This window comes from Arachis duranensis, chromosome 5, assembly GCF_000817695.3.
Source record: "Arachis duranensis cultivar V14167 chromosome 5, aradu.V14167.gnm2.J7QH, whole genome shotgun sequence".
Classification (NCBI taxonomy): Eukaryota; Viridiplantae; Streptophyta; class Magnoliopsida; order Fabales; family Fabaceae; genus Arachis; species Arachis duranensis.
Window position 1 is genome coordinate 4,379,304 of NC_029776.3, and position 11,511 is coordinate 4,390,814.

General features: G+C 32.5%; 3 protein-coding genes across 4 annotated transcripts; 1 reads left to right on the plus strand and 2 right to left on the minus strand.

Annotated features, from left to right (window-relative positions):
* Positions 1 to 1,534: 1,534 nt before the first annotated feature.
* On the minus strand, positions 1,535 to 4,791 carry LOC107487345 (MLO-like protein 4). The gene is made up of 15 exons (XM_016107960.3): positions 4,621 to 4,791; positions 4,486 to 4,543; positions 4,178 to 4,404; positions 3,976 to 4,092; positions 3,818 to 3,881; positions 3,602 to 3,705; positions 3,364 to 3,438; positions 3,181 to 3,266; positions 2,898 to 2,947; positions 2,775 to 2,815; positions 2,522 to 2,692; positions 2,377 to 2,412; positions 2,209 to 2,276; positions 1,971 to 2,031; positions 1,535 to 1,889 (listed from the first exon to the last, which is right to left on the minus strand). Exons 1-15 carry the CDS (start codon positions 4,744 to 4,746, stop codon positions 1,575 to 1,577), a joined length of 1,599 nt encoding a protein of 532 aa, XP_015963446.1. The 5' UTR covers positions 4,747 to 4,791; the 3' UTR covers positions 1,535 to 1,574.
* Positions 4,792 to 5,941: 1,150 nt separating this feature from the next.
* LOC107487475 (thiosulfate sulfurtransferase 18) lies at positions 5,942 to 6,998 on the minus strand. 2 transcript variants are annotated; one of them, XM_016108119.3, is made up of 4 exons: positions 6,624 to 6,992; positions 6,413 to 6,492; positions 6,246 to 6,316; positions 5,942 to 6,166 (listed from the first exon to the last, which is right to left on the minus strand). In XM_016108119.3, the coding sequence occupies exons 1-4, from the start codon at positions 6,770 to 6,772 to the stop codon at positions 6,086 to 6,088; spliced, it is 381 nt and encodes a 126-aa protein (XP_015963605.2). In that variant the 5' UTR covers positions 6,773 to 6,992; the 3' UTR covers positions 5,942 to 6,085. The 2 variants fall into 2 exon arrangements, with proteins under 2 accessions (XP_015963605.2, XP_052118318.1); XM_052262358.1 differs by having other exon boundaries at positions 5,942 to 6,316; positions 6,624 to 6,998.
* A 1,382-nt stretch (positions 6,999 to 8,380) lies between these two features.
* LOC107487474 (protein NUCLEAR FUSION DEFECTIVE 4) lies at positions 8,381 to 10,530 on the plus strand. Its single transcript, XM_016108118.3, has 3 exons — positions 8,381 to 8,738; positions 9,015 to 9,802; positions 9,977 to 10,530. The coding sequence occupies exons 1-3, from the start codon at positions 8,403 to 8,405 to the stop codon at positions 10,440 to 10,442; spliced, it is 1,590 nt and encodes a 529-aa protein (XP_015963604.1). The 5' UTR covers positions 8,381 to 8,402; the 3' UTR covers positions 10,443 to 10,530.
* Positions 10,531 to 11,511: the final 981 nt, after the last annotated feature.

An 11,511-nucleotide genomic window follows, 5' to 3' on the forward strand; every position in this document is an offset into this window, starting at 1 on the left:
TTAAATCACTTAATATAAAAATGTTATAATAAAATAATATCATAGTATATTACTATATTATATATGTGATTGCTTTTGATTTTATTTAGTTTGATATTAAATTGGTTTAGGTTCATCTTTATCAGATTGATTTTGCAATTATATTTAGATTTTATTCTTTAACCTTATAAGTAGGTTGTTCTTATCATATACAAAACACACATTTCACCCAACTAAATAATATAAAATTTATCTCAAATTTTTATTTTTCTTTTACAACCATATTTTATTATTTTCTCTGTACGAACTTCATATATTCTTATGTCAAAATAAACAAAAATTATCATATATTTTTTTAATTGAAAATTTAAATGCAATCAATTTTACGTCAAGTTAACAACTAAAAATTATTAAATAATTTTATTAATTTACCTAAATTTTTATCTAATAATTTTTACCCATTAATTTCACATGAGGTTGTTTGTTTTCTTTATACAAAAAGAGAGAAGGATGGAATTTTCAAGAAGAAGTAAGTTTAGAATTGCATTTATTGTAAATAATTACTATGTCTGTTAAGAAATGTACTTTACTTCTATAACTGTTATGTTAATTGAAAAGGTTGTCCCAGTCCTACTCAAAATAATGACTACATCATCTTTGACACCTTCTAACTATGACTAGTGGCCCAACTCCCCTTGTCGTCTTTAAATTTTTTTTGCGTTTGTTTATACAGACGGAAGAATAAAAAGAGATATAAAATTATATTTATCAGATGAGATATAAATAAAAATATGATATTTAAAGATATAAAATTTATGTATTTTATATTTATTTTAATAAATAAAAAATATTAATAAAAAATATATTTTTTATTTTATATTTTCGGAATAAATACAGCCCTACTTTCTTTTGTGCACAGTTTATGATGCATGGATTAAGTTATTGAAGCTCACGATTTACAAGGCCAAAAAGTGGTATATAGGAGTCACATGAATATGCATAGACGGTGATTGAGGAATTATATGAAGCAGTTACGTGTAATTTATATTATTGTAGTGAGCAACTTAACTAACATGTGAAAGGAATTGTCGTGTCTTGTGTGTCCTTACTAAACTTTGATTAATGTGCATGGCTTTCATTGCCACGCTACATGTTCACGGATTCCTCTAATTTCTAACTTGAAGAAAGGAAAATGCACACATGTCTAAGAGTTTTGCAAAATCTCACTTATTTACTTTATTTTTCAGGCGCGTATGTTTCACAGTTTCAGTGTATAAATGAATCTCTTTGCACTACCTCACATTAAAAATGGCTAATCATAAGTTTTTTTTTTTAATTATAATGAGAACTAGTCTCAGTTTGCTGTTAAAAAAAATTATTTTGGGATATACTTGGATATTATTGTTAAATTTTGATTAAGGGAAGTAAAAATAGCTTTAATTTATATTATAAAACCATATATTTTTATAATTTAATTTTAATATATTGACAGTGTAAAATATTTTAATTATAATCACATCCATTTTTTTGGATGTAATAATGCTAAGTTCTCCAAATCAATTCATCACAATTTTCACAATGTTAACAAAATAATCTCAAGAAAGTGGAAGAGGATATGAATCATCATCATCATCATCATGACTAAGAAATGGTTCATTTCTTTGTCTTCTGGAAGTGACATAATCAAAATGATGATGAGAGTAAGAATAATCATGTTTAGTTCCAGAGGAGGTTCCTTCCCCACTGATTAACTTGTCCATTGCATTGTTGATACCAGAATCCGATGATGGAGATGTTTCAGAAACCAGTGCTTGAGGGGAACTCTGTTTGTGCTTCACTCTTCTCTGCCATTTAGACAGTGATTCTCTCACATTCTCTGACACCACTGACTTCTTGAACCTTGACCCCATCTGCATTCACATAACCAACCATTTTGAGAACAACTTCTAATAATGTAGAACAACAACATGAACAACAAGAATCTCCTTAACCTGTGTGATGATAACATATAGAGGAAATGTTATGAAGCTGCACCATACTTGTGAGACTACCCTGTAGAATAGTTATCAAAAGAAACAAAATTTGTTATATGGTAGAAACTCACGTGTAGTTATCTTCATATGAAGTTGCTAATTGAGAAATAAATTGTTATCTAACATCTGTCAACTATCAACTTCACATGAAGAAAACTGTATTGAGAAACAAGTTTAACAACAAATGTATATGTACCCGAATGATAAGCGGATTGCAATAAAGGTTTTGTTTTTCATGAAACAAGAAGGTTCTTTGATTTCCCACTGCAACTCAAAAGATTATGCAATGAAATGTTATGGTTAGTAGTTAGTAGTTTGCGCGCGAAGTTTTACACAGTCGTCTAATCATATAACGTTATCTTACCAAGGACCACAAGAAAGATGCCATCTCAAACGCATTCTGCAAGATTACAAGAAGAGGAAAACATGAACAGATTAAGAGAATTTTATGTATAAGCAATAATGGAAGGTAGAAAATGGAAGCAGAATTTATGATAATACATACTGACCAAGAAGGATATCAAGTGTATTAAGCGCAACAAAAACCTTGGCTTTCCAAACCAAAAGAGTTCATCTCTCAAATTAAACTGATGAGGCTTAACATAAGGGCAACGATCTACTATTTCAGTAGCCAACTTTACCACCACTCGGTGCAATTTAGTACCAATTATGAGTATCAACTGAATAAACAAGTTAGTTGGTAGAGTGTAAAAGATAGATTGTAAGTGAATAAGTCACAACATACATCATGTTAGGACTTACAATTGCTGGAACAAAGGAAAGCCAAAAGTAAAAGTTGCTTCCTGAATGAGAGTAGAAAAATTTAGACCATCATTTTCTCAACAAGAAGCTTTTGATCCAAGTTTTATACTCCCAGCAACTTACCATGAAAATTTAGAAATATGCAGCATATGGCATATATCCAGAGAAGCACACTGTCAAAAGTCCAAATGAAAGCTATCAATTTCTTACTTCCAAAAACAATAAAACAAAGAGATTCAATATAAAGGTAGCCTTCAATGTGCTAGCTTTGATAATCATATGCATGTTTGCAATATATACTTAATCATATCTTTATTCAATTATAATTAAGCTAAGTCCAACTATACAGTTACTAAATTTGTTAACTAATTAAAGAAAGGCTCCAAATGCATCTTAGAGCAATTACCTAACACCAACAATGTCACGAAATTCATCATCCATGCTTCGAAGCATATAGTTGTGGAAATCATATGTCAGGGGAAGTTCATGATTCTACAGAACACCAGAAGAAAAGTATATACATATAGCAATAAGAAAATGCAGAAACATTAGCTTCTTCATATGTTTTCAAGAACAAAAGAATACTGACAGTAATGAAGCCTAAGCGCAACGCCATGTAATCAGCACAGTTGATAGAACTCCAGAATTGGCGGCTGAAGCATAGCTGCAAGCAATGTAGGATCATCAATGTCAGTATATGAGATGCTATTTTCCTTTGATTGTGTTGACCCTTTCACAATGAATTGCTAATACCATGTTTTAGTCCTCTAAACAAACACTACGTTAAAAGATAAAACAAGAAAAGAAAGAAAGGGTATGTAGAATACCAGCCAAACAAGAACTTTGTGATTACTCCAGGGATGGGATGTTTGGTGAAAGACGAACGTTGTAAGCCGATTCAATCTTATGCTTGATGTAGTTTGTGGAGTACCTAAACTAACAGAATTTGATAGGAGTTACTTAAACAAAAAAGAAAGATCAGAAATAACAAATTAAACTAATTATCAGCTCAATGAAAAGTTATATAATGTGAAAGTAGTAACCTTGCAAGCTTTGTTGTAAAGCCATAGTCTTTGCTTCATTTTCCCATGTTCTCCAGCTATATATCTGAATGAAACTAAAAGACATAAATATTAGTATCTAATAACCACAAAATAGGAAAATCAAGAAGAAAGTTTTGAACAATGACTGCTGATTCAACCTTGATCATGGCCAAGGCAACAGCAACAAAGCTATATGTAACATGTGTGATTGCAAGAACAAACATAAAGCGATGAAGCTGCTCAAGGCTCTCATAAGAAGCCAATGATTCATGTCCCTACAAGAAGAAGCAAGTCACAAACTTTTAGAATTGAAAGAAACTAGATTGCTTGCATTAGCTGATTAAGAATTGAAAGTAGTACCTCAGGACAATAATTTCGGAGGCCAATGTGGAGTTTCTCTTTGGAATCACTGTTATTATAGTGTGAAGTATGCCAGAAAATATTGTGTTGCACTGCTGTTCCAGAAATGTCTTTGACTGCACAAGGGAAGAACATGCTGCTTAATGCTGATGATTTGACACAAATCTTCGCCACAAAGATAATCCAATGACCCATGATCAATGACAGCAGCCCAAACAGCATTAATTCTGCTTCAAATGGACATCAAAATTTGATAGTAAGTTTTACATATTTTGAAATGTTTATGGGAATAGTACTATGTATATTACCTTCTTGGATCTTTTCCAGAGCAGAAAGCAGAGATTTTCTCTTGGTTCTGGCCATCCACTACATGAAAAACTTATTAGAAATTCTCGGATCACACACACAGTGACAATGGAAAAAAAGGGAAGATCTTGATTCACCTTAAGAAACTTCTTTAATGTGCCATGAAACAAGAAACTAAGAGAAACAAGAATAGTGACAACAGTTGCCACAGCCCAAGTTGGTGTTTCTGACAAGGATCTTTCTTCTCCGATTGGTTCCATCATAATCCCAATAAGATTTTGTCACGAAACTTGAAAGTAGTAATCACAATAACAATAACAATTGATGGTATGGAGTATGGTGTCTTGAATGCAATGAAGAACATGCATTAATTAATGTGGATGTGTAGTTGGTGACACAAAATTGTGTCCCCAGAAAGATTAAAAATGGAGCATATGCATGTGATGTTGTTTTCACGTAGCAGTTAAAGTTGCAGTTGAGCAGCATTATGGTCCCATTAACTGATCTTCCTACCCTTCTCAGTCACTATCAACTTGGATCTGTAACCATCATTCAATATTATTATGATTACTTTTTGACCAATATGGCAATACCCCATGCTATAGATCCAACATGCATGGACCAATTTTGTGAATATGTTGTGTGTATAGCCAACCCAATAATTTTATAATTATTAATTAATTGTTATTTTTATCATATTTCTTTTACTGTTATTATTATTTGATCTTTTATAAGAAAATAAAAATTGTCGGTTATTATTATTTGCCTTTTTCATGCTGCCTATTAACAAAGTTATCTTTCTAAAAGTGATGCAAAAATCACAATTACCAGAACAAATGTAACTATTAACTATCCTATTTAAGAGACAACAAAGATTAAATTCTACACATTTTTTTAATCATAAAAAATATCATATCATAAAACTATTTCTTTCAAACAACTTAAGCTAATAAAAAGAGTATATAGATAGTTAAATTTTATTACCCTCTCTCACTCAATATTCTCTTTTGGGTTTATATGAAAACTATCTTACTGGGAAATGCTTAGTTCCAAATTAATCTGATTCTCATCCTTGTACTAATTAGTCCAATGAATCCCATTTGAAAAGTTCAAACAATTCCAAGTCTATACAGAGTTTGATCCATGAGCTACATGATGTTATTCTGATATTCTTCAAGATTGCTGGTCTTCTTTCTTAAAGGTCTATATTTAGTATAGAAACAAAAAAAAGTTACAACCTTCAAAGTAACAGTACTATTCAACATAAATGTTGTAAGCAGAACTGTTACAAAAAGTTACAACCCTGATTCAGATGACTTCCACAAGTAATTAATGAGTATTGTGTATGCCAAACACTTTGGATACAAACAATTAACAAAAAAAAAAACTACATATTTCAATTGTACAAGTCAAAGATGAAGAACACGTTCCTATCATCAACTACACTTTAGAGCCCTACAAATTCACATGAAACACAAAATTATTAGTCTTCTCATCCATAGAAAGTCACATACATAACATGATAATACAACCCTATAATACACAAATAAGCATAGCCTCTGCTATATATTTGAGGCAGAGTGATAATGGCTTTTACATTATCTAATATAAGGGATGAACTACACTTACATCAGCAACAAGATCGGTAGTTGCATACAGAGATCTCACTCCACTTTGGCAACCCTAAAATACAGACCAAAAAATGTTGGAAAAAAGAAACAACAAACTGAAAATCCAAAGTGAGAAAGAAGATAAGAGTTACCACAATGAGATGATCTTCTCTGTTGCAAACAGATGAAACTTCTTTTAAAAAGTTTGGATTTTTCACCTTACCTGCACCCCAAAATCAAAACTTGAATAATCTCAATTCACCGAAGTTCCACCATTGTTATGATGATGATAAAATTAAAGAAAGAAAAAGATTGTTACCCTTAGGTGTATCCAACATGTATGGAATGTTAACGACCTTAGCAGCATCTACATGCCCTTTTCTAAACCCCTCCACAGTTCTATTATACCAAAAAACATTGAGTTTCCTTATTAGTTACTTATTTGATAGAAAGAATAAACACGAATGTGTCATAAAATTTCTTATCCAAAAAGTTTAAGCCGAAAAGAAAAGACATGTAAATAGTTTGACCTGACATCGAGATAAAGGTAGCCGGTGTTGATAAGGCCCTTGGCAGCAGCAACATTAACGGTGACAACATTTGCTCCTAAGCAACACAACAGAAAGTGAAGGAGAAGAACAAGGGACAGCAACCAACGAGGTACAATTAGAAGAGCCATATGGAAGCGTAAACAATAGTGGATATTAATATAGGTAGAGAGAATGATGAAGTTGAAGGAGCATAGTACTAATATATATGTTAATGTTAGTAGATAGATGAAGATATGGATGTTGAATATCTAGGGGCTGTGTTGCTTGGTTAGAAGCAGTTAAGTTTCTATATCCATCACAGGGTACCGCACACTACACCAGCAGCTGTTTGCCAAAAAAAACAAGATGCTTTACCTTTAGGTTGACCCCTCTCTCCATTGGATCATTTCATTTCACAGGACAAAATCGGCTAATTTTTTTTGTTACGGAAGTAGAAGTGATGATATATATTAATATGTAATGTTTGGTGTTTTTTAGGAAAGTATATAAATCGGAGAGTTCGATTTCTGTATTTCAAAATTTTTAATTTTTTTATCACAAATTAAAAGAAATCGAACAGTTCAATTTCTATTTTTTTAGTTAAACGATTCTACATTTGAATATAACACCCTAATAATTTACATTTTAATAAAATATCACTACTACTCTAATATTAAAAATTAAAAGTTCGACAAAATCCTTTTTTTACCGTTAAAAAAGATAATTATTTATCTGTTAGAATGAATAGTATTTTAACTATTTATTGATACAATTGTTTTATCAATAAATTGAAAATTATATTATGTTTTAGCATTAAAAAACTAATAATGATCTAAATGGCTTTTCTTTTCAGGTTCTGTAAATTAATTGGAATAAATTACTCACAAAAATAAACCAAAAAATAAAATGACGAATTTGATAAAGTAACAACAAGAATAAGATATTAAATATATTTAAAAAAATTTAAACGCTTAATTCTATTTTTTGTATATATAATTAAAAAAATAAAATATTTTTATTGTTAAAATTTGTTTATTTTTATGTCAAGTGATTTTTTTTGTATTTTTTGTAAGTAATCGAAATATTTTTAAAGAATGAAAAAAATAATTTCTGTTTCAAATTTTATATATATATATATATGCTAGATGCACAGCAGTAAAATGATGGACAAGCTAAGAACGCGTATCCTAAGACGCGCCGAGGAATAGACACAGCTTGTACCAAAAAATTATTTAATTTGGAAACTTGGCATTGGTCAAAACCACCCACTCACACTCACTACTCATGGAAATGCAAAACCATGCTCCTTTTTATCAAAATCCAGGTTCTAATTTGTAGCAATCAAACACGTGTCATATATTAATATGTAATCCTATCCTATTAAAAAATAATAATAAATGAGTGTTAGGACTAATAATTTTTATAATTTATAACCATCAAATAGCCATTAATAATAATTTTAATTATGTGAGATTTTATTTAATATTTTACTCGATTACATGTTGGCCAGAATTTAATGAAGTTACTGACTTTCTAGATTTTTTCATAATTAATAAATTAATAATGAGACATACTCCTATACTTGACAAGAATAGTCATAGTCTCATAGTCATGGTATTGATGCATGAAGATAAATAACACTCTGTCACGTAATCATAATAATAAATTGATGATCCCACAATTTGGTATTCAGCGACTTAACGACTGAATTGGGACCTATAAATAAACGAGTGGCACCGTTAAAGAGCCATCAGAACCAAATTAAAGAAAGAGATTATAATGTCGTTATTTGCCAGGGTTGTAGTTGGAGAAGGAGGTGGAAAATGGATAGGACTAGTAACCGCCATATGGGTTCAAGCAATATGTGGAAACAACTACACTTTCGCCAACTACTCCGATGTTTTGAAGTCCCTAATGTCTCTAACACAGATGCAACTCAACAATCTCTCTGTTGCTAAGGATGTTGGCAAGGCCTTTGGTCTTCTCTCTGGTCTTGCTTCTCATCACTTCTCTACTTCACTTATTCTCATTATTGGAGCCACCATGGGATTCATTGGTTATGGTCTTCAATACCTTGTTGTCAGCCAAACAATTACTCCACTCCCTTATTGGCTCGTAAGTAATAAATACTTACTGTAATTAACACCTGTCAGATTAAGCTTTTGAAATAAGTAGTTTATTAAGATTGTCATGGAATCAGTCATCTCAAAAATTTAAAAAAAAAGGGCAACCCGGTGCACAAGCGTCCCGCGTTTAACGCAGGGTCCGGGAAAGGGCCGCAATTTAAACTGATAAAAAAAGATAACATAAATAATTATAAATCTTTTAAACATAGAGTTCTAATATTATATCATGAAACTACTCATCCTAAACATTTAAAATGCTTTGCAGATGTGTGTATTCTTGTGTATGGGGGGAAACAGCACAACATGGATGAACACAGCAGTTCTTGTTACTTGTATGAGGAACTTCCCGAAGAACAGAGGACCAATTTCTGGGATTCTAAAGGGTTATGTTGGACTCAGCACTGCAATCTTCACTGACATATGTTCTGCGTTGTTCTCCTCAGACCCTTCCAAGTTTCTGCTAATGCTTACCATTGTTCCTGCCGTCATTTGCTGCATTGCTGCTGTTTTCCTTCGCGAAACGCCGCCAGCTTCCACTTATGCTCAAGAGAAGAAAGAAGCTCAGTTCCTCAACACATTCAACTTCATTGCTGTCATGGTAGCTGTTTATCTTTTAGCCTTTGATGTTAGCGGAATTCATGGCCATGTTTTTTCCTTGATATTCACAGCTGGGCTTCTTATCCTATTGGTCATGCCGCTTCTTGTGCCTTTGTATGTGATCATCTTCAATAGTACTGATCTAGACGAAGAACAACAGATTCATGAAGCGTTGCTTGATGGGGACAAGAAGGTGGAGGAAGTTGAAATTATAAAACAAAAGCCTGTTATAGGGGAGGAACATAGCATAGTTGAAATGATGAGAACCATTGAATTTTGGATCATGTTTGTGTCTTTCCTTTGTGGAGTAGGAACAGGAATGTGTGTGATGAACAACATGGGGCAGATGGGAGAAGCACTTGGTTACTCCGATGTTTCAATCTTCATTTCCTTCATTAGCATATGGGGTTTCTTCGGACGCATTGTTTCTGGCTCGCTCTCAGAATACTACATCAGGCAAGTTCTTTTCTGTCTTCATTATGAAGTTGTTAGTTGATAACCGTTAGATAATTTGACATATTTGATTAAATTATTATCTAACAGTTCTTAACTAGCAACTTCACATTCTGCAAATGAGTTTTCATCTTCTAGGATACAGAACAAATATTGAGATTAAGTTTAATATTGCAGAAAATCAGGGATGCCAAGGCTAGTTTGGAATGCAGGTGCACAAATCCTTATGAGTATAGGGTACATTGCATTGGCTATGGCATTGCCAGGGTCACTATACATAGGTTCAATGGTAGTGGGAATATGCTATGGAGTTTACTTTACAATAACACCAGCAGCAGCTTCAGAGTTATTTGGGCTTAAATACTATGGCATAGTATACAACATTCTAATTCTGAACCTTCCTATTGGCTCATTCATCTTCTCTGGCCTCATTGCTGGCTACCTATATGATGTTGAAGCGACAAGTGTGCCTGGTGGGGGCAACACTTGCATTGGTGCAAATTGTTATAGGCTTGTTTATCTCATTATGGCTTTTGCTTCTCTATTTGGCTGTGTCTTGGATGTGCTGCTTGCTGTTAGAACAAATAAGGTTTATTACAACATCTATCAAGACACAAGAAGCCTTGTCAATTCAATCCAATAGCGCACGACATGCTCAATGCTTTAGGGTTTTATCACTTTATGTTAAAACACTTGCAAAATTGTCGATATATGTATCATTTGATAATATTCATAAATGTTATTTTTAACTCCAAACTCATATGATTTGCTAGTATTGGTAAATATTAATAACTATTTATATAACAAGCGGTTTTATGTTTATTTAAGAGTTTTTTACAATATATTTTAGCAAAAGACAGATTAGGATCAAAACTCTATTTAATAGTTTATGGTTAATCAATAAATTACTGTATGCACAAAACATAAATCAAAATTCTATTTAATAGTTTATTGTTAATTAATGAATTACTGTATGCACAAAGCATAAGTCAAAAGCTATTATTTAAGAATTTAATGATTCTGGGCTAGAGAGGACAAAACTCCCCGAGACGCAAGGATCCCTGCGGAAATTGTTCCGAATGGGATTCGAGCGGGATCCCCGTCCTGTCCCCGTCTCTGCTATTCCCCGAAATTTATAAATTTTCTTAATTATTTTTAATAGTTTATTTCATATATGTTTTTTAGTCATTTCATACACATATATAGAAACCAAAATCTCATAATCTTCATTTGCATAACCTTTTTTTAATTCAGAGATCTCTAATGCTCCCCTCTGCAGCCACCCTCTCGCCATTCTCCTTCTCACCGCATCGTCACACTTCACCATGCCATCACCCTCACCGCGTCGTGCTTTCTATTTGCAGCGTTCCTTTTCGTAACTCTGCTGTTGTGTTCATTCTTCTTTCTGTTGCTACGTCTCCCACATCGTCCACTGTTTTTGTCCTCTGGCTCGTCGTTGCGTTCCCCCCACTATGTCATTTCGAAAGAAGCCACTATCGTGTCATTTAATTTTTTGTATAAAATTTTGCAGTTTTTGTATAAGTTAGATACGTGCAGCTCTATTCATATAGAAATTAATAATTAGTTAGAATTATTATGTAAACAGAGAATAGGATGTCACGAAGAATAAGGACCGTGAAGAATAATGATGAGGAGCAATATTCCTCCATAGTAGAAAATGAAAACGGAAATAGAAACAAATCTAAGAGTGG

What these genes read in the sequence shown, in the direction of transcription:
- LOC107487474 (XM_016108118.3), top strand. Translation starts at nt 8,403, where the DNA reads ATGTCGTTATTTGCCAGGGTTGTAGTTGGAGAAGGAGGTGGAAAATGG. An exon ending in CTCCACTCCCTTATTGGCTC is followed by an intron (nt 8,739 to 9,014) that starts GTAAGTAATAAA and finishes AATGCTTTGCAG; the next exon opens with ATGTGTGTATTCTTGTGTAT. An exon ending in CTCTCAGAATACTACATCAG is followed by an intron (nt 9,803 to 9,976) that starts GCAAGTTCTTTT and finishes TTAATATTGCAG; the next exon opens with AAAATCAGGGATGCCAAGGC.
- LOC107487345 (XM_016107960.3), bottom strand. Translation starts at nt 4,746, where the DNA reads ATGATGGAACCAATCGGAGAAGAAAGATCCTTGTCAGAAACACCAACT. An exon ending in TTTACAACAAAGCTTGCAAG is followed by an intron (nt 3,706 to 3,817) that starts GTTACTACTTTC and finishes CTGTTAGTTTAG; the next exon opens with GTACTCCACAAACTACATCA. An exon ending in GCAATCCGCTTATCATTCGG is followed by an intron (nt 2,032 to 2,208) that starts GTACATATACAT and finishes ACTATTCTACAG; the next exon opens with GGTAGTCTCACAAGTATGGT.
- LOC107487475 (XM_052262358.1), bottom strand. Translation starts at nt 6,772, where the DNA reads ATGGCTCTTCTAATTGTACCTCGTTGGTTGCTGTCCCTTGTTCTTCTC. An exon ending in TACCTTTATCTCGATGTCAG is followed by an intron (nt 6,493 to 6,623) that starts GTCAAACTATTT and finishes TTGGTATAATAG; the next exon opens with AACTGTGGAGGGGTTTAGAA. An exon ending in CATGTTGGATACACCTAAGG is followed by an intron (nt 6,317 to 6,412) that starts GTAACAATCTTT and finishes TTTGGGGTGCAG; the next exon opens with GTAAGGTGAAAAATCCAAAC.